General features: G+C 41.6%; 4 protein-coding genes across 9 annotated transcripts in view; 2 read left to right on the forward strand and 2 right to left on the reverse strand.

Annotated features, from left to right (window-relative positions):
* The first annotated feature begins 139 nt into the window (after window positions 1-139).
* lysmd3 (LysM, putative peptidoglycan-binding, domain containing 3) lies at window positions 140-4,748 on the forward strand. The gene is made up of 3 exons (XM_051421925.1): window positions 140-279; window positions 1,584-1,860; window positions 3,079-4,748. The coding sequence occupies exons 2-3, from the start codon at window positions 1,594-1,596 to the stop codon at window positions 3,793-3,795; spliced, it is 984 nt and encodes a 327-aa protein (XP_051277885.1). The 5' UTR covers window positions 140-279; window positions 1,584-1,593; the 3' UTR covers window positions 3,796-4,748.
* On the reverse strand, window positions 3,853-7,976 carry polr3g (polymerase (RNA) III (DNA directed) polypeptide G). The gene is made up of 8 exons (XM_051421927.1): window positions 7,715-7,976; window positions 7,412-7,543; window positions 6,260-6,389; window positions 5,743-5,808; window positions 5,599-5,658; window positions 5,455-5,519; window positions 5,122-5,247; window positions 3,853-5,016 (listed from the first exon to the last, which is right to left on the reverse strand). Exons 2-8 carry the CDS (start codon window positions 7,520-7,522, stop codon window positions 4,927-4,929), a joined length of 648 nt encoding a protein of 215 aa, XP_051277887.1. The 5' UTR covers window positions 7,523-7,543; window positions 7,715-7,976; the 3' UTR covers window positions 3,853-4,926.
* A 112-nt stretch (window positions 7,977-8,088) lies between these two features.
* Window positions 8,089-11,331, forward strand: mblac2 (metallo-beta-lactamase domain containing 2). Its single transcript, XM_051421926.1, has 3 exons — window positions 8,089-8,685; window positions 9,902-10,116; window positions 10,581-11,331. The coding sequence occupies exons 1-3, from the start codon at window positions 8,244-8,246 to the stop codon at window positions 10,752-10,754; spliced, it is 831 nt and encodes a 276-aa protein (XP_051277886.1). The 5' UTR covers window positions 8,089-8,243; the 3' UTR covers window positions 10,755-11,331.
* Window positions 11,332-11,839: 508 nt separating this feature from the next.
* rtkna (rhotekin a) overlaps window positions 11,840-27,059 on the reverse strand; it is a 56,030-nt gene continuing 40,810 nt past the window's right edge. For 4 of the 6 annotated variants that reach the window (XM_051421918.1, XM_051421922.1, XM_051421920.1 and 1 more), the window contains exons 2-11: window positions 21,556-21,817; window positions 20,708-20,761; window positions 18,873-18,990; window positions 18,536-18,760; window positions 18,294-18,388; window positions 17,597-17,703; window positions 17,269-17,400; window positions 16,033-16,198; window positions 15,812-15,916; window positions 11,840-14,435 (exon numbers count right to left, since the gene is read on the reverse strand). In XM_051421918.1, coding sequence (XP_051277878.1) covers window positions 13,720-14,435; window positions 15,812-15,916; window positions 16,033-16,198; window positions 17,269-17,400; window positions 17,597-17,703; window positions 18,294-18,388; window positions 18,536-18,760; window positions 18,873-18,990; window positions 20,708-20,761; window positions 21,556-21,817 — 1,980 coding nt within the window. In that variant the 3' untranslated portion in view covers window positions 11,840-13,719. Of the gene's footprint in view, window positions 14,436-15,053; window positions 15,155-15,811; window positions 15,917-16,032; window positions 16,199-17,268; window positions 17,401-17,596; window positions 17,704-18,293; window positions 18,389-18,535; window positions 18,761-18,872; window positions 18,991-20,707; window positions 20,762-21,555; window positions 21,818-27,059 lie in introns of those variants that run through there. The other 2 variants (XM_051421923.1, XM_051421924.1) reach the window with 2 other exon arrangements.

A 27,059-nucleotide genomic window follows, 5' to 3' on the forward strand; every position in this document is an offset into this window, starting at 1 on the left:
ACAAACTTTAATCCAAAACCCTGAACTGTGCGGACGCCAGCAATTATTAACCGCGTTAACTTGACCTTTAGCGCCATCTCGCGACTGACGCTGCGTTAGAGGCGTTCGTGGATACGTCATTACGTAAATATTCTGTTGACGTGGCGTGAGCGGTAGCAATTCAACGGTAGCTAGCAGGTAGGTTGCTAACAAGCCAAAGGCAAGGTGAGAGCGAAGCTACTCCCGTGGAAGTATGGATATTATTTAGGTCAACTGATTGATCGGTGTTCACCTTTTCAGGTAAGGGTTGTTCCTCCGGTGATATCATTGAGCAGCTGGGACCACTGACCGATGGAGATGTACAAACGTTACGAGCCACACAACGTTAACATAATGTGAACCCTGGTTAGCACTAACGTTAGCCTAGCATGTCCAAATGCTTCTCGCTTTACACCGCACTCGTATCGGTACAAGACCAACCGGACAGCTCGTTAAAGACGTTCATTTGGTGGCCTTTACCGACGTGTATGTAAAGTTACACCGTTATTCCGGTTGGATAACGGTATCGACCGGGGAGAGTGATGTGTAGCACTAGGTAGCTATGTTGTTGTGTAGACATATTAATTGCGTAGCTAATCTGGTATTTGAGCCACAGTAACGCTTCGCAAAGTTTAGCTACCATTAGTTAATCACACTTCTGGGTGTTTGTTGAAGAAGATGAATCTCTGTGCGCTTCTGGTTAACATTTTCGATTGCTAGCTGCTAACTCAGCTAGCATCACCCTGAGGTTGGTCAGATAATGTTATCTGGCATTTAGTTTAAAGTAATCAATAACTCAGAGTGAAGTCTGCTTTGATTATGGATTACAGCTGTGCTATGGGAATAAGGGAAACGTTATCTGACTAGATACCACATCGGCTGGTGGTGTTCCCGTGGACGTAATGGTTAATGAAGCAGACATGTAACGTTACATAAACAGAGGACCTTGACATCGTGAAGACTGAATGTACTGCCTGTAATCTCGCTTATCATATTGGAAGAGGTCCGATCTTATCCACGGTAACTCTAGTTTGAAGTCTCAGGACTACCAGACAGACAGACAGACAGACAGACAGACTGTAGTTTGTTGTTTGTAAGTGAAGTTCGCTTCCGCCTGCACCTGTTGACTGCTGGTTTCAGAGAAAGGCATACATGTTTGGTCTTGTATGCTGTCATAGCATTTACATAGGCCAGCTTTCATTCAGTGTTTATTAGTTGTTGTGACACAGTGATCACATTTGGGATGACACTGATAGCTGTAATGGTACAGTGTGATAGTTCTTCATAAAGACGTCCTCTGTAATTTTTTCCACTATGCTGTCTACTGGTGAAAACAGTGGCATCATAGCTTGTTTGCTTTGCATGAACAAATATTGGTTTAAGATATTCATTGAGTTTAAATTAGCATTTAGTTGTTAGACTCAATGAAGCAGCTTCTTAGTTCAAATGTGTTTTCTGTATTATCTTCCTTCAGGGTAAAGAATACCTTGCTGGTATTCCCAAAGAATATGCTGTTCAAGTTCAGGATTTGGTACTCAAGCCTATCTCTGCTCTTCCCCACACAGTGAAGAAAAAATGTCCAATAGAAGCCAGCACTATGGATTCCAGACAGCCACCATGGTGCAGCCTGCGAATGGCGGTCATGCCTATCTGTTTGGGAACAATGGCTCAGAGAACGACCTATCAGAGGAGGATGGGGAGAGTTATGAGCTGCGGCCACGTGGCAGGGAGAGGCTACGGAGGAGCACCTCCAGAGAGAGGATGGAGGATATTATCTACCTGACCAGAGATATCCAGGAGGGTGACACCCTGAACAGCATTGCCCTGCAGTACCATTGCTCTGTACGTCTGTGCTTTGACCTGTGTGTGTGGGTTTGCATGTATGCAGAAAGACAGACACACATCTGTCTTTCTTTCTCTCCTTCATTTCCATGTTGAGGTAGACTTAGATCTTATTGCTTCTTTTACATTACACGTATACACAAATGTTCTTAGCCCTTTACGCAAATTATACATTTATACATTTGTTAGTCTATAGAATTATAAAAAAGACATGCACAATACTAGTTACCAGAGTCTCAAATAATTCCCTCAAAATAAATACTTTATCTAACCAACAGTCAAACAGTTTATTATAATAAATGTGTAACAATAGAGATGTAGCGTCAATGTGAAACGACTTTGTCGTTCTAAAATGCGATTAAAGAGGTCACTTGTAGTGATTAGCCTGTATAGAATTATCAGATTAATCTTCAGCTCCTCTCGCTTTATGGAAAGTCTCAGCACATTGTTTAGTTGTCTTCTGGCCCGCAGATTTACTGTTTTGGTTTCTTCTTACCACTCTCTGTATTGTTTTTGGCCTCAGCAGACAACGGTTATCAGCGAAAAACCACTACAAAACCCCACTGTACACTACTAGCTCGGCACCAAATGGCAGACAGCGACTAGTTGGTAACATAATGGAACATTCTGTAGCTAAAGCCAGATATTTTCCTAAGTACTTGGTAGAAACCAAAAACAGAGCCAAAAAGAGAATGATTTGGACTTAAATTCACCACGTGGCCAGAAAACACGACTCCTTGTGAATGATAATTTTGCCTGAGAGGCCAAAAAACACATTATTGTAGAAAGTATAAAATATAAATAATAAGTTATTTAATAGGGTTCCCAAATCGTATGTAAAATAATTCAAGTGTACAATAGACAGCCTAATTAAAATGATTTTCTTTCCATACTAAATATGATTCACTTTGATTGGTACAGTTGCAAAAACACATTTAGAACATATTCAATTGAGTTGAGAGGTCTCAGTAGTAAATTACTTTAATTAATAACTCCTAAATACTAATTTAGGTAGCTTTACTTTACAAGTAATTTCTTGTATTAAATCAAATCACTGCAATTGATACATGTTTTGCGCATTCTTCTTTGCAACAGCAAAGCACAAAGGCTGCCATTCTGGTTTAGTGGTTGACTGAGAATCCAGAATATCAGTCAATGTAAAATAGCAATTTGTGTCTGTAGGCAGCATAATAAATATATATTTCTTGTGTTTCCTAGGTGGCTGATATAAAGCGTGCCAACAACTTCTTGACAGAGCAGGACTTCTTTGCTCTACGGTCAGTCAAGATTCCTGTGAGGCGCTTTAGCGTTCTCACTGAGACTCACAGCGCTGCACCTCTCAAATCTGCTTCCCCCTCAGGTGCCAGGCGCTTGACCCAGATCTCTTCCATTACCTCCCTCCCCTCTGAGTCCTCCACAGACTCTTCTTCTTCCACCGACAGTGTGGAAGGATTCCTCCTGGAGAAGGACAAGGACATCGAGCGGCTTGTGAAATCCACAGGTCCGTCTCGGAGCAGTCTGAATGAGGTTGTGTCCTCCTTAACACTGCAGCAACAGCAGCCACTGCTAGGAGAAGTAGAGTATAAACCAGCACAGAGAAAGGACCCTTATTATGGAGCAGACTGGGGCATGAGATGGTGGACAGCTGTGGCAATCATGCTGGTTGTAGGCATCGTCACGCCCGTGTTTTATCTGCTGTACTATGAGGTTCTCGTGAAATCTGATGTCAGCCATCATGGCATTCCTACACCAGCTCATGGCGACATGCCTCACGGACATCTCCATGGCAAAATATTGGACCAGCCTGTTGGAGAAGACAACCATGCAGGGGCTGGCTCTGAGCCTCTTAATGGAAATGTGGTTATTGGAGATCCACATGGACCCAGTGTGGACAAAGCAGGAGACGTTAAACACAGAGGGCATGAGAAAACATAAGGGATTCAAACTTTACACACAGATGTGTTGCTAACTCAGAGACGTAATAAAACTGGGTGGATGTTCCCATTTTGAGTAGTTTTTATAGATTTAATACATCAATGCAATTTATCTGACTGAGGCTATCACTTTATACAGTCATTTTCACAGGGTTGAGAGACTAAGTAAGGGTGTGGCCACAGTCATTCCTTGTGTCTGTCCATTGACATTTATATGATTTACAAAGGTATAAATGGGCTGAAATTAACATGTTATTCTTGGCTGAACTTTTAAAAAATGATGGATACATTACAGAGTTGTTATTATCAGTGTAGCCAATGGAATTGAGGTGATGTTTGTACTATCATCAGTGCTGATGCATTCTCAGTGAACTACACACAGCAACCTGGAGCAGTAGCCACAGGCCACACCCTGAGAGAATCATTATGAGAAGAATTATGTGGATTTGATTTTAAAGCGGTTTTTTAACTCTGTTTGGTCCATTTTTGCCCTGTTAGAAATTATGTTTTTTCAAACTCTATTGCTGCCATTGTGTTTAATATAGAATTAATTTATTTCAAGACTATTGAGCATTAGCCTTTACTTACACTATCAGTATTTGGAGTTAGGAGTTCAAATAATATTTGAGAATTTCCATGAAAGTGGTTGAAATTTTTTCTTATCCTTTAGCTTGCCTGGAGAGAAGTGCTTTTGTTTTTGTTTTTAATTTCAAAAAACCTCAAAGAGCATGGTGAGGAAAATGGGGAAATGCACAGTATTCCCACAATGACTCATACTTATAATTATGTGAAATTTTAGACTCTGTTATATAGCTCTTTTATTTTATCACTGTGGTTGCTTGACACTTCATGAAAAAAATTACGTGTTGTTGACAGTACGTGCCTTTCAACCTGTGGAAATGTGCTACAGGCTGGAAAATAAATACATCTATTTTGAATAAATTATTGCCAGTATACACATAGTTGGCATTTCTTATTTACATTAAGTCCGTAAAGAAAGCTTGCCTCTCAATATATAACAAAACAAAGCAAACAACCATTACTCTTATAAACATTCTTTCCAGCTTATCTCCAATAATAACCAACAGACACGATCACATAGTGATTGTTTGCTTGGATGAGTCACACTGTCTCAGTATGTTGCTTCGCCATCCATATTTTCATCACTGTCTGGAGCAAAGTCTTCGCCATTGTCAAAATAGCTTTCAATGTAATCGTTGTCCTACAGAGAAACAGAGCAAACAGATAAATATTAACTCAGCTTCTTGCATATCGACCATATTACATTTGGATTTAACAAATTTCAGATTATCATGAGTAATCTAACCTCTTCAATATCCTCTTCTTCATATTCTTCTGCTTCAATTTCTTCCTCTTCATCCTTGTTCCCTGTCTTCTTTTCCGTCTCATCATCAGATTTTTCAGGGTTCCCTTCATCTTTCTTTGCCAGTTCCTGAAATATTGACATTAAGGTGAAATTACTTATGTAAAACATTTGCTATCTAAAACAGACAAACATAGTTCTTGGTGCGTACATTTACACCCTGAGCTCTTTTTTACCACGCCAGGCTTTCATAAATAGGTACTTGATAAATCACATCAAGAGAAAATGAACAGTACATGTAATGCTCAGTTTTTGAACAAGTGAAGAAAGGCTTACTTCTAATTTGCTCAGTATATTCTCTGTGTCTTTGCGTGATATCTTCACAGTTTTCTTCTTTATGCCTGTTGGATTTAAGCATTTGGGGTTTATTCGTACAGCCATAAGACAGAATCTCATACATACACAATGGATTTAATATACCTGGTTTAGCACGAGGTTTTTTCTTCTGGGGCATCAATTCTTTTGGGAAGAGGTTCCAGTCTATAAAATATTATAATAGTATTTGCATTATTTTATTTTTTTCTGAACTTCCTCTAATCACATGACAGTATATTACGCAAGTACCTGGAGCCCATTCCTCATCATCCATCTGGGTTTGCTTCAGGTATCTCTCTGTGTATTTCTCCACTTCTGTTTCATGTAAACAAGAGAAAGTCCTGCTTCAGTACACTCTTAAACAAGTCCCAATTCGCTCTCACATCACATACGTTAATCAGAACCATGACTGAATCAACACAAACCACTGGGTGCTTGAATATAGAGTGAGCAATTGTTGATGATACATGATTTATCCAGTGTAATTACATCATAAATAAATCCACAACATACGGATATATTTAGCTTCTCCCTGAATAGAGAATTCTAAGAGGCCCTATCAGGCCAGACCATAGAAATTATATTAAAACTGTCAGTGTAGGCAGCAGCTGTAACTCAATATTCTGCCAGAAAACTGCCTTTCCCAGATATCACCCTTATTAAATGTCTCAGTTCCTAAGTGCTGCATTATCTTCCCTCACAGTAGCCAATTGTCTTGCCATAGCATTTCTATTAGATGCCAGGTTTCTAACGCACTCCCCCTCACCTGCTTTATTGGTCTGAGGCTTGATGTTGTGTGGTAGCCGTTGCATCGTCCCCCTCATCTCTTGCTTTAAGGCCAGCATGTAGTCCTCATCCTCGCCAGCTTTCAGCGGAACTGGCTTAAAGTCTGTGTTCTGGAGGAAGATGGATGGTAGAAAGGAGATAATTGCACTATGGAGAACATGTGTCAGCATTCAGAAAAATCCATGCATTTATTGATGCAGTTTCAGTATTACATTTTAATTCTGAGTGTCATTACACTGGTTGTTTACAGAAGAATTATGTACAAGTTTGTACTTAATGAATCCTATACTTAAAAGATCATAGACTGAACGAAATGATGTAGGGGACAACTAAAATAAACCCCAGGCTGAATGTCAACCTACCAAATAATGGTGCACAGCCCTTTTGGTAGAAATAAGAAAAAGCTGTCTCAAAATATTGAGTGGTTAGAGATAAAGTTATTAAAATTGGAGAATCAGTTGTCATGGGGACTTGCGACGTGTTATGTATTATATTACACACACCTTTCAAAAGGTTTGCTCCTAAGGGCCCCCCAGTATTGGTTTGTTGTAAGTTGTCTGGGAATATATACCACCAAATCACAATATCATAGTTGGCCTCTGGGCCTGTGCGCAAAACATATTGAAGCTGTTATGTGTAATGTGCTGTGTGTAATGTATTTGAATACAAGAGGAAACAAGCACAACGCACAAAAAGTATGAGGAATGGGAGTCAACTGGGGCCCCAAACTCATTTTTTCCTTGTGGCCCCTGATTTGCTGCATCATGCAGAAACAGAAGCATCCTACAGCAACTGAAAGTTTGTCTGCTATGGGGGGGGTGGGGGCTCTGGGAAGAGATGCTTAATGGGACATTGCTCTTAAAGTGGTGCACGCACTTCACATTACCATGATGAATATTAATATTAATGTTATTTTATTCATGCAAATACAACATTATTTAAATAGATCAGAATATAACCTACACATTTTCTAAAGTCTACTTTTGAAATTTCATGCAGATTTCACCTGCAGAAAGGTTTCCTGCAGAATTCCTCCCTCTCTGAGGACTTATAGATGAATTTAAAATACTGCAATGTGATATGTCGTCGTTGGTTCTCTCCATTTGTGTGTGTGTGTGTGGTCAGTACTTACTGGAAACAGCGGAGTGGGCCCCACCCTGGCTTCTGGCATGCTGCCCCTGCCGATGCCCAGAGCCTCAATGTTGAATGTGAAGGCAGCTACTCCACGACCCTTGCCTGCCATGGCTGCAAGCCTCCTCTGTACCTGCAGCACAGAGTCCACATGTCTCCAGTCAACTTCACTATCAAACACGTGTACACACAAGAAGTTCATGTTCCACAGCTTTCATCGCCTTTTGTCTGACTTTGCCCCCTAGTCAACACTGAAATACTACACAAGAGACTTAGACAATACACAATAAGTTGGTATACTCACTATGGGACTAATGTGGAGACGTAAAATCCTAAAAGTCTGTGTAATACAGGGCTATTCAGCGGCATTTAGCCGTTGCTAAGTCTCCATGTTTACACTTTTCGAGTTTACTTGTCATTAACATTCAACTACTCCGTTTTAGTTGTTCGGCACGAAAACGAACTCTTGAAATCGCAAAATGTACAGGAAAAACCTGATGGAGAGTTTGTACTGCTTTGCTAACACAAACCTCAGCTCACACTACTCAGCACTATGCGTAAATGTGGCTTTAGGTCGCCCCGCCCCTCCGTGACGTTTGAGAAGGCGTGACCTATTTACAGCCAATAGTAGCGCGTTTCAGTCTGTCGTCACTCAGCTGCTCACCCAATGAGCACGCTCTCCTGCAACAAGGGTGTGTCAGCGGCCACCATCACGTTAACCTCAATGAAAACATATCACCTCTAGCTAAAGGGCTAGTTTACACCTCTCCGCCGAAAAACACCTGACAGCACGACACCCGGAGCAGGTTGCTTCGACAAGTGCATGAACTGGGATGTCTGCAGCCGACTGGTACGCTCACAAATCGCTCGGAGACGGACTATTCTGGATCCAGGAGCGATTCTACCAGTCAGACAACCGGGCCAACATCTGGCTGCTCCGGGGCTCGCACCAGGACGTGGTGATAGACACTGGTCTGGGCTTGAGGAGCTTACCTGACTACATCGACGGCAAGGGGCTGCTGGGCAAAGATCCGCAGAGGAAGAACCCGCTGCTGGCCATCGCCACCCACGCCCACTTCGACCACTCGGGCGGTCTGCATCAGTTCCAACAGGTGGGCGTCCACAGCGCCGAGGTCGATGCTTTGGCCAACGGGGACAACTTCGAGACGGTCACCTGGCTCAGCGATCGGGAGATAGCCGAGGCTCCCAGTCCAGGATGGAGGGCAAGGCACTACAAAGTCAAGGCTGTGCAGCCCACGCACATACTGCAGGAAGGTCGGTAGGAGAATTTGCAGATATGATTTATTGTAGGTCAGTAGATTTGTGATTAAAGGCCAGGTCGTAAGGTTTAAATGCATTTGCCAAGAGATAAGCATCATGGTCGATACCATTAGACGATATTCAGTGGGTGCGCCTGGACTCAGTAGCTACAGAGTGCACATTATTCTCTGTGCAGAAGCCTTTATATACCCGCAGGAGCATTTCACCGCACAATGAATTTTACACAAGACCAAAAATGACTTGCTAAATGATTGCAGACACACACATGGCCTTCACATATACAGGCATGTAGCACCTGTAGTGGAGGCAGTGGAGAGGTACCATATGAGATGAGGGGTACTGCATGATGGATGGGGCACATAGCTTATGTTATAAAGGATGTTGTATTTGCTTAGACAGGGCTACAATATATGGTGTTTGCCAGTGTGTAAATGCCTTATACATACCATCAGATTCAATATGTGACAATTAATTGTTTTTTTGTTGGCATCAACAACAATCAGTGCTCATTCTTATTTGTGGAGCAAGTCTATTTTAAGCTTGTGTGCTGATGACTTTATGTTAAGTTACTTCCAAGCCTAGAAAGAAGAAGAGCATGCAGAGGGTTCACACTTATGGAAAGCTCCCACAGATATTAACCTCACAGCACTGCATTAGCAATCACCCACTGTGCTTTTAGTAGACCAGATCAATCACTAAGATATTAAACTCACATTCTGCAACAATAATTTACTGATTGTTGCTGCACAAAGCTTATATCACAAAGGATGATGCATTTGGGATGAACAGCTTTGTTTTTGTTGAAGTTTGGACCAAAACCTAACCTGTTAGCATCTGTAGCATTCTTATAGAGTGTAATTTCTGCACCGTCGGTCAATACACAGACTTGTTCTGCTGTGTCAGAGACACTGCTGCAGTGCAGATGGAATATCTCATTGCTTGCCGTGTCAGTTTCACCCTCCTGTCACACAGTGTGACTTATACCTGTTCTGGACTAAATCAGTTATATGCAGAATGGCCTAGACTCTGTACACCATAGTGCTACAAGGCTTAATTTCAGCCAGCCAAATTGTGGCAGAACATAAGGACTTAGCTTGGATGTAAGTCTGGGAATGGGACGCATATGGGCTTGAAATTGGAAATTATACTGTGTTTTTGTGTGTGAATGATTGTGAAAATATGATCCCATCTCTCCCTCTCTCCTGTATAGGTGATGTCATCAACCTGGGTGATAGACAGCTGACCGTGCTCCACATGCCCGGTCACTCTCGCGGCAGCATCTGCCTCCATGACCATGACAATAAGTTGCTTTTCAGTGGAGATGTAGTGTATGATGGCTCCATGATTGACTGGCTGCCCTATAGCCACGTCAGTGACTACATCAGCAGCTGTGAACGCCTGGTGGGGCTGGTGGACAGCGAACAGGTAAACCCGATAGATTGTGGCCTAACAATTTCTGCTCATAGTTCCTGTGTCTTGGGTCAGATTAATTGAGCTTTGATGCACAGGGAATCCAATCCCATAGTTTATACATTAGATTCATAATGAAAATGTCACCCGGAAGTGTCCATTATATGTACATTTTAGGTGCTGAGCTGACTTTTCTTCTTCCTCTGTAACTTTTAAATTTTACCAATGATTTTCTAGCAAATGTATGTTAGGAATGAAAAAAGAAAAAAAGTAAATGCCATGTAAATCAAAAGATTTTCCAGAATTGGTTTTACAGCTTCTTCACCTTTAAATCTGAGCTATGTACCATGTACTGATGGATACAGTTGGTACCCAGAGAAATGGTGCTTTAGTGTGCCACAACTTATGATTTACTCATTTGTGTAGCATGTACAGTACATAATTTGAAGTGTTTGACAACTGGCAAATTTGTTAAACAGGTTGACCAAGTCCTCCCAGGACACTACAACACATTTGGTGCGAAGCGGCTTCATCGGATTGCATCCTCATATATCAGCAGAGCTGGAACGTGCCCTGCAAAGTTCTCCACATTTGCCTGGAGTACTCTGGCTGGGGTGGCTCTGCGGGCATGTAATCCACGGAGCGCCTGCTAATGAGAGGGGATCATGGAGTTGGAGGAAGCACAAGTGCACAAAGAAAATGTTTAAACATGGAGGACATGAAAGAGGATGAAGAGAGGAGGGGAGGGGAGACACCCCTCATTTATCTGTAACTTGATGTAACATTGTTCATTTACTTATGTAATCCAACAAAAATCATATAATTGCCAAACTTTGTGTAAAATTCCCCTATTGGGTTACATAAGTCAATAATCAGCATCATATGAAGCATATAATATAAAGTATTTATTATTGTGATTCTGTTCTATTCAGATGGATATGTATTTGTTGGGTTGAATATGATTATATGTATGTTTTTTTATACTTTAGGCAGTTGTTACAATAGCACAACAATGGTACAACACTGCACCGCAGACAGAAAGCAGGGACCTTTAGGTTCTCCTGAGACATTTGAAACAGAGTCAATATGGCCATGGTATTTCTCTATGCATTTTACAATGCTCAGTGAAGACTTAGTGTCGACTACCTCCTATGTTTGTAACAGTGCTTTGTACTATTGACAAATCTAAAGGCTTTGCTATCAAACATTGACAATAAAGCATCTGATCTACCTGCCTTTATTGATGCTTCTACAAGACAGACAACTTCTATAGCTTCTATATGGAATTTTTCATTTCACATAAGATAGGATCTCCTGTGGGATTTGTCACCGGAGGGAGAGAGTGACGAACAGAACGGGATAGAATGCGATCCATCATATGCTCAAAGTGCAGAGTACTTACTGATCTAACAGAAAGCCCTTCCATTGCAGGAAAACGTTTGCATGGTGGAAGAGAAATGATGTTTCCCTGAACCTACTTTTGTAGTATATCATACAGTATTTAAATACAGTGGGGTGTTTGCCTGTTAGCAGTCTATGTTGATGTATTCTGTGCTACAGTGTTATTATGAGCAAGTAAGGTATTCATATATATCAAAATGTAAGATAGCATTATTGATTTGAACTTAATAGGCCTTACCATTGATAGATTTACAAGTAATATTTATTGAAGAGTTCAAAAGATTGTATTTCATGTAGACAAAAATTATGTGATTGTGTGAAGAAACAGACTCAGTGGTGAGTTGATAAAACATTTATTATAATTAATGTTATATTATTTTAACATGAGATTTCCACATTTCTCATTTTATGTTTGCCTTCTAGGACGGTGCTCATGCAGAACACAAAGCCTGCTAACACGGGAAACTCTTGCAATGTTATAACATTCAATGTTATCTATTTGTAACAGTTAAAAGATCTGCACATCATCTGTTAACATTATGATAATCAGGTATCAATATAGCTGCATTTATAACAAAATCAATAATGTAACAAAAGACAAAGAGAGGAGGTTTATTTGTTAACTTATAAAAATTAATTTACAGTAACAAATGCTTGTTTGTTTTTTTCAAACATTTGACAGTTTAGTAGAAATGATCGCCAGAGTTCTGAGCCCCAAGAGGGAAACTGTTACCAAAGTCAAATCTACAGTAAACAACAAAGAGAGGGAAGAAGAGGCTTTACTGCACTGACATACTCTCCTATAAGATTTGTTTTCACACGGACGCCTTCAGTAGAATGTTTCTGTTGTTAATAGTTGTCTAAATTACAATAACTTACATAATTAAAAAAACAGGTGGCATTGTAAACAAACAATTTTATTCTTGCTCTTACTATCATAACCTAATGATTGACTGGGATTTAAAGTTAGTACTCGGTTTCATAGAAAGTTGCCTACGATACAGCCACCATAAAATAATTTTTAAGAAATGTTTCTACGTTGCATAACATTTGATTGGTGGATGTTTCACATTTTATTGGAAATTCCATAATCAGGAACCACTGTTCATAATATCCTACAATAGTGCAATGAGGCAGTGAAGCAGAATTATAAGTATGGCTTAGGTTTTCAATAATACTTAAGCTTTGGTGAATTTCAGTTTATTCTGGGGTTTGTTCTATGTATCTATGGATCTATTACCCAGTTCTGATGGCAGCTTATCAATAGTGTGCAGATAAATGTGTAAAAATTAAGACCAGAGCACAGATTTTTACCCTGAAGAGATCACAGTAATAACCAGTACAGTAAGTATGAGCACTTGCATAAAGTTAAGCTTTCACTGGATTCATTGTTGAAATGATCTCAAGTAGTTCAACATTTTAACTGTAAGTCAAATCATAAAAAAAAAAAAACAACAAAAAAACAAAATGGTGCATAGTAATTTTAAAAGAACCACAAAGATCATCTGCTGTATGAATAATTAGATACGTACACTGAAGTAGATCACAGTACAGGCAACAGACACCAACCTTTCCCTCCACACTTAACAGTTCCTAACATCTGAAACCTCTTGATTATACCATATGTTCATCTTGCCACATGCTCACCGGCGTTCATAGCATAAACACTGCAAACCTTTATTTATAAAATACAGATAGGTAACATCCAGTCGAAATACTGCTAGTGCATTAATAGAGATGACCTTGAAATCATGTTTGAATGGCCAGGATGGCTGATGCAGAGGACAAAACAAAACCTTTTTTCTAATTTCAGAATTAGTGTCCAAAGACAGACAGCAGGCCTAGTGTGATGTGAAGTTTATAGCTCTTTAGCGTCACTTTCTCCCAAGCAGCAAGACCATGGTTTCTCAAAGCAAGCAGAGTACCTCCTATTTAATTTTGGACCAGCTTCAAAATTGTGGCAAAATGCAGAGTTGCCTGCAGTGATTGTCACCTGTCTTTTGTGTTAGAAGACATTCCAGTTTGCCCCAGGAGGGTTTTTCATGATCCATCCTCCAGCAGGAGGCAGGCTAGAGGCAGCTTATCGTCCTCAGAGCTGTGCATGTGGCCTAGCAGATTGCCTGAGGTTGGTTCACATATGTTTAGCCAGTTAAATCATGGTTTAATGAGCACTGGTGCCTTTAGGCCGGCGTAAAATGTCTTTCAGGCAGGACAAGTTCACACCTGACTTTGGAGCCAGTTGCGAGGATCAAGTCTGGCCCTGAGGTTCCTGAGGCTGCGTCGAGCTGGGGAGGGCCTTGAGAAGGGGGCTCCCTCAGATGACTCGGGGCTGTGGCTGCCCTCACTGTTGCTGGAGCTGTTGCTTGAGGTGGAGCTGGAGCAGGAGAGCGTGGTCTGTGTGCTGCGCTGTGACCGAGGTGAACAGGAGGAGATGGGGAGTGGGGTGAGCAGCGAGGAGGGAGGAGGCTGGCAAGGGCACTGAAAGGTCCCTCCTGCTCCGTATCCCCTCCCTCGAAGGGTGCTGAGCTTAGCATCCAGCGACAGAGTGCGTGGCCTTAGACGGGAGGGGGATGATGACAAGAGAGAGAAGTTTGAAGAAGGCTCGGGCCAGCCGTGACGTTGAGAGCAGGGACTGGTGCTGCAGTGGCTGTCACTGTCTGAGGTCAGGCTTGCATCTGAGGACAGCAGACCCAGCTGCGGGCACCGGTGAGGGATTACAGGGCTCCGGGGAAGTCGATGAGGGGTGCAGGGGCTGTGGCCAGAAAGGCGAGAGGTACAGGGACGGGGGCGACCAGCGCTTTTGGGGTTGTTCTCGTCAAACACAGACATCCACGTGGGGGAGGTGCCCAGTTGGCTGCGGAGCTCCAGCTCCTGCATCCTCCGAGCCAGGATATCTGACACAGTGCTGCTGAGGTCATCAGATGATTCAATAACTGCAGGAGAAATGCAGCAAAACTCATCATTATACTGCTCTATACTGGGATTGAACCTGTTTTTTCCAAGGATTTTATTAATCTGACAGATTTATAGAATTGGTTTTGGCTTAAATATAGTTTTTTATAAATGAAGTTCTTACTATTTGACACAAGAAATGGGTAATCCAGTCACAATTTGTGATTCATTTTAAATTCTTTCTAACTATTTTTCAAATTTCTAAGGCAGTGCAGGGATTATGGAATTTAAATTCAAAATTGAAGAATATTTTGATCTCACTTGAAATATGGATTTAGACACGTTTGCAGTTTGTGAAATGTTACTTTGAAATGTTACCCTTGAGTTCATAAGGACATCTGCAGTGAGATTAGAAGCATCAATGTTTCTTTTTTGTGTAGTATTGCATTGTACAGTTGTGCAGGATAATTTAAAAAGAACAAAAACAAATTGTGTTTTGGACGTCTTAATGATTGTGTTAATTTTGCTGAAAGATGATGAAACAAAGAGATCCTGTCCTGTAATTGCAGAGTCTAATCTACTGATCCTGGATTTGCAGTTAATCCTGGACTGCAACATTTACCAGAACATAATTTATATGGAGCCCTACTCCTCTTACTTCACCTGTCGTTGTAATAGGACGAGAGCAGAGCACGAATCTCAGCAGACACAGCGTTATCCTGCAGCAGAAGACCCTCACAGGAGGGTGTGGCAAGAGGGGCTGCCAAGGGGGGTTAGGAAAACCGAGAGGGAGGTTGGGGAGAGAGAAAGGGTGGAGTGGATAGGAGGTGTGCAACAGGTGGAGTTCCATTTTTATGTGTTTTGATGGTCGTGACAGAAATCGATGAGGGTTGATGCGTTTTTATTGAGGAAATGAATGTTAAGGCGTCATGACAGAACAAAAAGAGATTCGTTCAAGGATAAAGATAATTTGCTCGTTAAAAATTAATAGTGAAAGTTGATGAAAAATGTGGCGTTGATCATGAATAATGTATGAGGACACAAGGAAATAATAAAGAAGGACAAAAGAGACAAAGCCAAGGAGTGATGGATTCAGGACACACAGGGAAAATTGAAAAGGACAAAGAGGGACAGAGAAACAAAGGACAGAGTGAGTCAGCGTGTCAGAGATAAGACCCATTCTATCTACAGTACAGAGAAGTAAAGCAGCGTGTGAGTTTGAAATATGAGAGAGGAAAAATTTAATTGCCACAGCATCTCTCATGCACATGGACCCAAGGAAGAATTAAAGCTACACAGTCACATGCAATGCGGGCACAGTGCCTTCTTTCCCTGCCTTTACTTTTCCAGCTAAAAGTGACCAAAAACGTTTTTCTGACCGCATATCCACAGTGATATAACCAGGGAGAGGTCTTACCCATTTCGTGATAGAGTGAGCCCTGTTTTGGTGTGACAGGAGCCGGTTTCCTTGGCGATGGCAGTTCAATTTTCATTAGGTCATCACAGCACTGCTTCCATTGGCCTGTACGTTGGAGAAAAACTGTCACTTTCAAGGCTCCAGTCCTTTAAGCATCTAGGGTGATATATGTCAGTGACTGTATGTAGTGGGTGTATCACATACACTTCCTCTGTACTTACTCATGTCATAGAAATGTTGCCAAAAAGCTTCCATCCACCGGTGCGTGTCCTCGCGGCTGTCTGTAGTCAGCGTGTGTGTGACCTCCTCACCTCCATACTGGTTACTGATACAGATATTCTGAACTTTACTGTGAGGGTCTTTCTCTGACGCACGTATTCTGGTCTCCTGAAACACGGGACCAACAAAGAATACAGTCATCTACCACAAAATGACTACAATCAAGAATGAATGCCAGCACTCCTGAATGAACAAAATTATGTGCTGCAACAAGTGATCATTACGGCAATTGTAATTGTGAGTCCCCACTGAAAATAAGCCCTCACTAATAAAGCCACTAATTAGTCCTCTTCCAAACCATTTCCCTTCAGCAATTATCCAACAAAAGGTGCAGACTCCCAATTCCCACCTCCTCGTTTTACTCCAAATGTGGCTACGTTGTGTATGACCACTAGATGGCAGTGTTGCTCCATTCATCCATCTGTCACAGTGCGCTACCTCCTCCTTCCTCTTTATGATGAGCCAGACAACTGACTAACAAAAGATCATACAGACCTGACTGACTTGGCTTCAGGTCAGCAGTGAGATCAGGGTCAGAGGCTACAAAAGACTGAATGAGTCACTCTGGAAGGAATGAGAATCCCCACAGGCATCAACTCTCAGACACAGACACAGGAAATACGATGATCAAGAACCTGACTGGCTGACTGACTGTTCTTCACTTTGGTGCCTGGAAAAACCGACAGATGATAGAAATATGATTCCTGATTGGATGGAGCTTGACTGCTGTGTCTTATTGTGTTTGCTCGAGAAGAAAAGATACTGAACAGATTTAATTTAGATTTAGAAATGTTTAAAGCCTTTTATCCAGATGTGCCTACTCTTTTCTAGCCTTGCTGAACATTTACACAGCTATACCTGAAAGCTGAGCAACCAAACCAGTTTTCTACTCTGGGCTTCTGAGCAGCTCTACTGGGGCAACTGAGGGCAAAGTGCCTTGTTCAAGGGCACCTTAACAGTAGTTACTAAGAGAAGAGCTCATTTCTTATTTACTTGTTTTGGCTCAGAGTCTACCACTTGGCTTGAGATTCAAACTGGCAGCAATCCACAATCCCAATTCCTTACCATCGATGCTTCCAATGCCTGGGGCATTACCAAAAACAACACAACTCTGTGGGTAAGGCTGATCAACCTCTGAAGACCTCCATTCTCAATTTTCCTGTGATTCCTTTGCTAACCTTGTTGATGGCAATGGTGAAAGCTGGCTCAACGTTAGCCTCCACATCTTCTTGCCGGTGGTAGCAGAAAAGGCTTGTTCCTTTTAGAACAGCGTACACTTCTGTCGAACTCTGAGGGTCGCCACCCAACTGCTGCAAGGTAGAGAATAAGATCAGTTAAATGTTGAGTAAAAAGGCAGGGAAAGAAACAAAAGTGAGATGGCAACATAAGAAAGGGAGGAGGGAAGTGGAGGAGGAGAAAAGGACATAAATAAACCAGGAAAAAAATCTATGAAAACCTTGAGAGGAATTGCTTCCTTTTCACTACCGAACACACCTGCCAACTTACCTTAACTTTCAAACATCCACTCATCATCTGTTGGGTCATACACTGAGGCTGAGCTGCAAGGCGGCAACACATACTGCCATAGAGCGGCAGCCAGTAAGAACACTCTTCTACGGGGAGACAGAGATGGGTGGGCAAAAACAAACACCATTAATAAATAAAAATATTCCCACATGACATTCAAAATTCACACGCAGGCATGTGCATCCACACACAAAGACACACACACTTCTTCCCCATGTCATATTGCCCCCCTTTAACACACAAAACAAGGCACAGGGGTGTAAAAGACTGACAGCTGCAGAGAGTGTCATGAAGTGCAGCAATGAAACTTTACAGCAAGCTGAAGGGCCAATGAATAAAACACTAGGGGCCTGTCTGTCTGAGGTCCGGGCCCTTGTTAGCCCACATCATTACAGTTTTTCACAGCAGTCACATCACTAGTGCAGCATTTATTACAGTGACCTTGACAATGGCTGTCTGTCAGAGAACATGGGAGGACAGAGAGGAAGGGGAAGAAGAAGGGGGAGGAGGGGAGAAGACACATGGTGCGCTTGGTTAATATGGAAATTATCAGAACGCAGAGAGGAGAAGTGAGACAGTGATGAGTGAGAGAAGCACAAAAAACAGACAGATGGCGGATTTGGCAGAGAAAAGAGAAAGATGGTGAGGAGACAGATTGATGAAGGCTGCCACTCACCGTTGCCTGAGATGGTGAGGTCATGTGTGCGAAAGCTGTCCTGGACGTGTGACAGTGACAGGGTGGTATGAGCTAAGAGATGGTACTTAGGGCCCCTGTCAACACACGAGAGAAGATACAAATTTATTATGTTTGAGAGTGCATGAAAATTGTCTCCATAAATATGCCTAACTGTGTAACTCGCTATTCAATATATATCTGGCATATAATGTAAACTAGCTAATATTTTAAACTGAACTTACGGTACAGAAGGAACTGGCAGCAGAAGAGGAGCTGCCCCTCCATTGCTAACAGGACTACATGGTCCAGGCTCCATGGCTGACCGGAGCTTCTTCCCAGCTGATCGCCCCAGTGAGGAGCTCAGTTTACTGGCCAGTTTCCTCGGCGTGCTCCCTGCTGAGTAGTCGTCCTCCGAGCAGCAACTGTATAGCTCAACACGCAACTCAAAACCTGGACTGGCTTCATTACTGCAAAAGAATACATGTGATGACCACATCAGTGTCACCCACAGGCCGTGTTTTTTGTGAGTATTAAAGTTTGTATGTGGCTGTTTGGTTAAAGGGAAAACAGATGACTTACAATACAATGGTGTTGTCGAAGCAAATATCTGTGAGTGTCCGGTCCACTATCACCATGTCCGTGTCAAAGATCTCTCCTCCCAGCTGCAGCAGACAGAACACTGCACACCGGTGAAGCTCTACAAAGGACAAGGTGGGAAGGCAGAACAAAAAAACACCACATTTATGAGACATTGCAACAGCTTTCATTCAATTGCATCACTTGAAAACTCATTTTTTAGCTCAAAAACCGCATCACCTGCAACCCCCAAGATGTAGGTACCTGTTTTAACAAAGTGTTGAGGCCAGAGGCTAGAGAGGGTGTACGACCTGAGTCATTACAGTTTGAAATATCAGCAACTCCACTTGGCTGACAAGCACTTCTACTGTTGTTAGTTTCAGTTCGGCAATCTCTATGGCCAGCTGTGTTTCCAATTCCTATTAACCATTGTTAGCTGTTTTGTGGTTGAAACTTATGTACAATGGTCTTCTAATGTTGCAGTAACCAATGAGAGCTGGGCAACAACAACAGTTACCTTCTACACTGTGATTGACTCAGGGAATATGCATGTTGCATGCAGCTGTAATACCCTCATTAGGCATGTTTCACTACGACTGTGGGTAATTAGGTGAATCCTTGTGCCAACACCATCATATCCAAAATAACATGATAAATAAAAATAATGAGAAATGGATGTAAGTAATAGTACCTTGAGTATCATTGTTGTAATATATATAGTGTGGCCCCTGACAGTCTCCTATCTTTCTTCCATTGTCTGTTTTTCTGCATCTGCTGCTGCACAACCAAATTCAATCATTTTGCTACTCCTCATTAAAATTCAAGGTTACAGCTGAAAAGCCTAAGACGGGTGGACTGCTCCTACTTATGTGCTTCCCTGTCTTGACGCTTAATATTCAAACTTATTGTTCCAAGTATGAGCTCAACACTCAAACAAATAAAATATGATTGGACACGTGAGAGAGGAACATGCTTTACTCCTCCTTGCCTCCTGGGTCCAGTTTATGTCTTGGTGTGCTTAATGACCTTGACTAATAGCCTCATTAAGCTTTGTTAAGAGTCCACTACCTGTCTCTTGAGTTCATTTATATGCACAGGTCATGTAGATTAATTCCATTCAAGTTGCCACAGGAGAGAATGAGCACTGAGCCTGTTATAATGACTGCACAGGAGTTAACCCACATTGACACTATCAAGGGGGGGTGGGATAGCAAACAGTCAATATAAAGATTACCACCGTTATATTTTCAGTGCACCATTGAATTCTGAAATGCCATGAAAACATTTAAGTATGACCTGGTTCAGAATAATATCCAACAGGACAAAAAAACTCCTTAAATGCACAACAGATTTGTTTTTAGTTATTAGTAGGGCAGTATTCTCTACCCTACTAATAATGACCCAGTTCAGCGCCTGTGTGCTGCTGCTTCTCAGAGCCAAGAGGCAAAGCCAGCAGGACTGAACAGTGGGTCAGGTTGTGCTGCCAGGAGTTCCTCATGTCTAAAAAAAAATCAGTTACTGTATAATACGGAGATATCTGTTAAAGCTGCAAAAGATTGTAATGATCAGCTCCAGGAACTGTGCAAACGGTCTGTCTGCACAGTTCTATGGGTCAGCATATTTCTAAAATATGAAACTAAACGTCTACACAAGTATGTCACCCCCTTGGCAATGATAAAAGATGATTTTTGTTCTTTAGGCATGAGGAATCCCATGCTCACCTCTGATTGTACAAATTAGCTTTCCTAAGAAGCAAATCATTAATAAATCCTAGGGGCATAAATCATTAATAACCCATCAATGAACTTCCTCACACACATACAGAGGTGGCTCCTCACCTCCTTTGTTCTTGAAGTACTCTGTGTCTTTCCACATGAGAGGGATCCGAAGATCTGTAACAACAACAGACAGGGGATTAGAACAGAAAAATGTTAATCACCCTTACTGTCCAACTGATTTGTGTGTATCTGCATGTGTGTCTTCCTACCAATGATGCTTTAAGTCACTGTATCTACAGCTAATTACTGACTGTGTGTGTGTGTGTGTGTGTGTGTGTGTGTGTGTGTGTGTGTGTGTGTGTGTGTGTGTGTGTATCTGTGTGAGTGGGTGTAGCATGCTTTCCAGCTGGGTACCAGACATGCAGCAGTGCCCTCACAAACCTCCACCCACAAACACACACATGCTCCCAGTCTCACGTTTCATTAATATTCATTTTTTTTACCTTCTCATCATGTTCTAAAAACAAACAAAACATGAACAGTATGGAAAAAAAAAAAACCTTTCACCCCCCTTTCGCTTCCTCCCTGGTGTGAATTATCTCTCAGTGTGTCTGCAATACAAATAGAGTAGCTCCATAATCATTCATCTAACTCCTCTCTCTCAGACTGCAATGGGCAGCATCTGCAATACACTGTGTTCACCTCAGTTAATAAGTAGAGGAGAAGCATCCTCTAATGGGAAGCTGGATCTCAGCCATTCCCGGGCTCTGCATTAAATCACAGCACTAATTGGATCACAAAGATTCCATTTCCCCTATATATTGCTGAGTCCATGTCCAAATCCCCAAAAATGAATACATGAATGTTTCCTTGCAATTACAAATTGAAACTTAAATTTTTTTTTTAAATTTTTTTTTCATACATTCAAATTCACATACATACATACATACAGACAAGGTTGTACTTGCCTGAGATAGCCACTTTTCCTTTACACGGGTGTCTATCGTCCATTGGCCCGGCATCTGACGACCTCCGTGTGACCTTCTGCATGACCTGAGCCTCCTTCATCCTCTGCAGCTCCGACATGTAGGCCATGATGCGAGTGCTGCAGGTCTGCAGGCTCTTTGCCGCCTCTAATGCCTGGTCTTTCTGGGAGCAGGCGGCCAGCAGCTTGCAGGCCCCGTCGCGCATCCGGATCTCATGGTCAATCTTCTTCTGGATGTCGCTGTCCTGCAAGGACAAGGGGTGGGGTGGAGGGGGGAGAAAGGAAAAAGAGAAAGTGTGAGGAAAATGAGGCTTAAATGACGGATAACGACACATTTGAAGGACATTTTCGTTTAAATAAATGGAGGAAGACATTATTAGAGACGTGGGTGAATTAAGAGAGGCAGATAATGGTCATAACTTCTCAGATAGCAATACAAAGATGGGCATTTTGGGAGAAATAAAGGAAAGAAGAAGATTAGAAAAAGACAACAGGAGAGTGCAAGTCTGCAGTAGATTATAGATCTCTTGTGGATACGTTAGTGAGGTGTCTCTCTGAAAGCACTCAGGAGCCCGTGTTCAGCGGTGTGTGTGAGAGACAGACAATATTCAAACACATGGCCTTTTGCCCTCTTACCAATGAGCCCGTCCTCGCTGAGCAGTCACACTGATGCTGAATCATTTAGTGCAAACTTATTCACTACACACACACACACAGAGGGAGCAGCACATCTCAAGTGAGAGAATAATGAATGAAGCTGTCAAACACTGAACGCCTACAGATCAAATGAAACACCCCAGACACACAATTGTACACACACACACACACACATAACAATTTCTAGACACTGTCCTTTTCCTCAAGGGAAAAATAAAATATTATTAAAGTGAATTTGACCTGGTGTATGTGGGGCAAGAAAGCCATCCTGCCTGTGATTAAAAAGACCCTGTACACTTATGCAATAGTACACACACACAGATTGTGGACACACACACACACACACACACACACACACACACACACACACACACACACACACACACACACACACACACACACACACACACACACGCAGACAGTAAAGGTTCCTCGAACCTTAACGGTTCTGGCTCTGGTGATGCTGTCCAGACTTTAAACAAATCTCTGAGCCCCTCTCCACTCTGTCAGCAGAGTGAGAGGGATGAGAGAGCACAAGAGGATCCAGGAATCAAACAAAGACCAAGCAAAAGCAAAGCTGGGCTGACCTTGAGTGCTGGTGCCAGCAGCTCTGTTTAAAGCTAAAACAGCTTTGAATCATGCATTTGCACATCAATTGCTGCAATTGAAGGAATATCAATCAGTGAGGTTGTCTTTAAAGACCTGGTTAAACAAATTAGGAAAACATTAAGTTTAGTCTGTGTTTATAATAAATGAATGAACAAATGGTGTGAAACAGCTGGCAGACTTGCTGGAGTGTGTGTGTTTGTGTGTGTGTGTGTGTTTGTGTGTGTGTGTGTGTGTGTGTGTGTGTGTGTTCGTCCTCTTCAGCGATTCATTAACAAGCTCACACTTTTACCACAAATAATCTGTAATGCTCCCTTTGCCCTTCTTTTCCCACCACTCTCCCTGCTTGATAAATGCACCCTCTACTCCTCTACTCCAATATTTCTCATTAATCTTCTCCCCCTCTCTGCCTGATTCTTATGAATTTTTTATTCTTTTGATTTAAGCTTTTATACTTTCACTGCTCAATTTCTTCTGCCTTCTCTCACACTCCATCCGTTCCACTTCACTGTCCTCAATTGGCTTTTCTTTCTTCTCCTCCACACCCTCTTTCGCCTTTCTACCTGCCTCTGTGTTAGCATGAGTCCCACACTTTGTTCGACAGAGGCACAGAGGGAGGAGAATGACTGCGGTTTGGACATAAAAGTTCACATTTGTACACAGATTCTTGCTTGGACACTGCACTCCAAAATGAGGTTTCTGATTAACCACTGTATTGGAAAAACTAACTTGCTTCTTGGGATATAACCACACTTGCTCTGCATGGTGGTGAAAGCTACACTAACAGCTGTAAATCCCATACAAGAGCCAGCTTCCATGTCTCTAAACCAAACCACCAAAACATTACAACACTATTAATAATAGTCTGACAAGCATTACAGTATCACTTAGGTAACATGGTTATGACATTTAAAAGGACAGAGGTGATTACTAGGAGATTTCTCTTTAGAAATGCTCCCATATTGCCAGAGTGAATATGGAAGCATTTCTCATTCACAGAGGAATCAGACCAAACGAGAGCATGATTGAGTGTATTTATACTGCTAAAGATAATGATCAGTCTAGAGTCATGTAAAGGCTACACTGTGGGTGATGAACACAATGTAGCTACACAAATAATCCCATCATTAAATAAACACTTTCACTGACTGAAAAGCAATTATAGTACTCTTGACAGTGAAAGAAAGGAGACCAAATTACAGCAACTGCATAAACATAGATATCAGTGAACTATTGGATGTATGAACGGTACAAGTGGAGAATTTAATTTTGTGAGTCAAGTGTTTGAGAGAGTTAATTTGTTGATTGATCTGGTTTTCTTTCATCAAAGTTGCTGCATTTATTTTTATGCAGTGAATTCTTAACTGAACTTTAAAGAGAGAGTCTTAAAAGAGAGCAAGACAGTAAATGCATAATTATTTGCTAGATCACCAACTTTTACAATAATTAGTACATGGTTTGAGACTCCTGTGCCCAAACAAATAAACACACGAAAACAGACGAGATTGCGTGCACAATTATCTGATAAACTGATTAGTTGACTGATGACAACTTAATCGATTAATCGTTGAAACAATTCAAGCTCTCAAATAGCTTACTTTTATATGAAACTGCTTCTCAAATTTCAGGATCTGCTGTTTTTCTCTCTTTACCATCATTGTAAATATAACTTTGGACAAAATAAAGCATTTAGATACACTACTTCGGAGAAAAACTTGGTTTTATCATTATTTTTGGCATTTTATAGATCAAGCCATTAATACATTGGTTGAAACGATTGTAAACATATAATTTGATCAAAACAAAACCATTTGTTATAAGCGATAAACAAAGGAGGGTTAAAAAAATATATATTTTAACCAAGGATAAAGCAAGAAAAGAGAAAAACAAGAGAAGGGCCAGCTCAGCCTGTGTCCTAATGTCCTTGTCAATGGTGGCACCAGAAACCATGCTCCACTGAGCTGGAGGCAAGACAGCCAGATTTTAAGGAATGCACACACACGCACACGCACACGCACACACACACACACACACACACACACACACACACACACACTGAGTAAAAGAGCTGTCACCACAGTCCAGTTCCATGCAATGGGTCTTAGAGTGACCCGATAGGAGGAGGTCCTGTATTTATAGCAGCTAAATTAACAGGCTCCTTCTGGGGATTTCAGAATAGAAGACAAGCAGCCTAGATCTAACTCTAATCCATGTGTCTGGGTGTATGCCGGGCCAACAGCGGTACAGCTCAACTCACATAAACAATCAAAAGACAGAGAAGTAAGAGATAAACACACCAGACAACACAGGCCTACACACAAGCAGGACAAATTTCTAAAGTGGATGATACATTTTCTTTATATAAGCTTTCATTAATGCTCACATCCACACATAAACACAAACAAACATGTTGTCACAGTGATTCCCTCACAGTGTCTTCAGAGTGGCAGGTGTTAGACCAGTAGGCAATGCCAGAGAGGCTGCCTGCCTGTGATGGTGGCAATGTGGACAGCAGCCAGATACAGGGTGAGGCAAGGGTGGATGGACGACAGGGATGCAGTGCATGCTGGGTATCAAGCAGGGACACAGAGGGGGAGTTGGTGCTGTCAAAAAAAAACAAGGGGGGGACTTGAGGAAAGGAGTAGAGAGGAGGCAGAGAGAAGAGCGGAGGATACGGGTTGACAGGGCGAAAGGTCTGTGTGGAGTGTGAGAGGCAGTTGAGAGGAAAAAGAGATAAGACAGGGAACTGTAAGTGGGAGAAAAGAAAGAGAAAGCGCTGAATGTCAAGAGACAAGCAGGGTATATAGGATGAGGGGATGAGGAGGGAGGATGGCAAGCAGGAAGGAGGTAGATCAAGGTGCTGGACTTGCAAGAGAAGACAGGAATGATGGGGAAATGTGGCAAAAACAGGTGGAAATCAAGAAATGAAGAGACAGAGATTTGGCAACAGAAAGAGAGGTGGTAGGTTTTATATGAACAAATCTGCTGCCAAGGAAATGAAGCATAGAACTCTGTAAAAGAGCAGGCATGGAAATAATTGGGAGACATAGTGTCTTTGTATGAGAGGGAAAAAAGTCTCCTCAAAATTTGACAGGTGCACTTATGGCTAAAGACAGAACATGTTATAATTACTTGTTAGCAATTAACTTTGAAAGAGAGTTATGACAGAATTTAGATAAATGGAATATTTTACATACCTTTCATGCTTAATTATAAAGAAGGTAGAGCTGGTATTTATAGAAAAAGTAGCTTTAGATAAAACATTTTTTTAAATTAATGTAAGGAATAATGTAATGGAAATTATAAATACATCCAATACTACTGGTGTATAGATATTTTTCAGTAAATACAGAAATAGTCAATTGTAGTATTTGCTTCAAACAGCAATATATTTTGGTCACTGTAGGACACACACAGAGTATATCCATAATGCCAATGTAACCTTTCAGCAGGTTATTTGATGCCTCAGTAGATACCAGATGGTCACTTCCTCTGTCACCTCTCTGTCCCCGTCTGGATGTGTGTGTTGATCCTCACTTGTGTGTCTGTGGGTGTGATTTCAGAGACACTAACACACACACCTACACAAACATACGCATGCTGGTTTGGGATTTGACGCCACTGCAGATGGTGTGTAATGGTTTGTTTACGATGTGTTGTTCTGCATGAGTAGGCTTTCCTGTTCAGATCTCTGACCCTTGACCTCTGACCTCTATCCCTGAGCAGACCAGACGACTGCAATTACAGCATGGGTTTAGTCCATGGGGTTAGGTTTAACACACAAATGAGCATTAAAAACATCTAGAAACAACAGTTTGCTTTCTACAGCAGAACCTTATCAATTCAAAAGACTTTGAGGAGAGGAGGAGGATGAGATATTACTAAAGCTGCAGCTCTATGGATGGCAATTTCCTTATGTGGGTCAGTCTGTTGGTCTGTCCATCACTTTGGTCCTGACTTCTCATATGGGATACTATTTGAAAATTATTCTACATGTTTTGTGTAGATGAGTGACTTGAATGGATTGAGGCTTGTTTTACAAAGTCCTTAGCAGCTGTATATCCCTGCATTATAACATTCGTAGTTTAAATCAAAATTTTACAATTCAAGGGGTTCGCATCAATTTAAAACGCAAATTCAAATTCAAATTAAATGCTTTCATTGATTTATCTACTCTCAGGATAAACTGTAATCATTCCACTGTTTTCAGTTCTTCCAGGACTT

Source organism: Dicentrarchus labrax, unplaced genomic scaffold (genome assembly GCF_905237075.1).
Source record: "Dicentrarchus labrax unplaced genomic scaffold, dlabrax2021, whole genome shotgun sequence".
Lineage (NCBI taxonomy): Eukaryota > Metazoa > Chordata > Actinopteri > Moronidae > Dicentrarchus > Dicentrarchus labrax.

What these genes read in the sequence shown, in the direction of transcription:
- mblac2 (XM_051421926.1), top strand. Translation starts at nt 8,244, where the DNA reads ATGTCTGCAGCCGACTGGTACGCTCACAAATCGCTCGGAGACGGACTA. An exon ending in CACGCACATACTGCAGGAAG is followed by an intron (nt 8,686 to 9,901) that starts GTCGGTAGGAGA and finishes TCTCCTGTATAG; the next exon opens with GTGATGTCATCAACCTGGGT. An exon ending in GGCTGGTGGACAGCGAACAG is followed by an intron (nt 10,117 to 10,580) that starts GTAAACCCGATA and finishes TTTGTTAAACAG; the next exon opens with GTTGACCAAGTCCTCCCAGG.
- lysmd3 (XM_051421925.1), top strand. Translation starts at nt 1,594, where the DNA reads ATGTCCAATAGAAGCCAGCACTATGGATTCCAGACAGCCACCATGGTG. An exon ending in CCCTGCAGTACCATTGCTCT is followed by an intron (nt 1,861 to 3,078) that starts GTACGTCTGTGC and finishes TGTGTTTCCTAG; the next exon opens with GTGGCTGATATAAAGCGTGC.
- polr3g (XM_051421927.1), bottom strand. Translation starts at nt 7,522, where the DNA reads ATGGCAGGCAAGGGTCGTGGAGTAGCTGCCTTCACATTCAACATTGAG. An exon ending in GGCCCACTCCGCTGTTTCCA is followed by an intron (nt 6,390 to 7,411) that starts GTAAGTACTGAC and finishes ATCTTCCTCCAG; the next exon opens with AACACAGACTTTAAGCCAGT. An exon ending in AAGAAGAGGATATTGAAGAG is followed by an intron (nt 5,017 to 5,121) that starts GTTAGATTACTC and finishes GTTTCTCTGTAG; the next exon opens with GACAACGATTACATTGAAAG.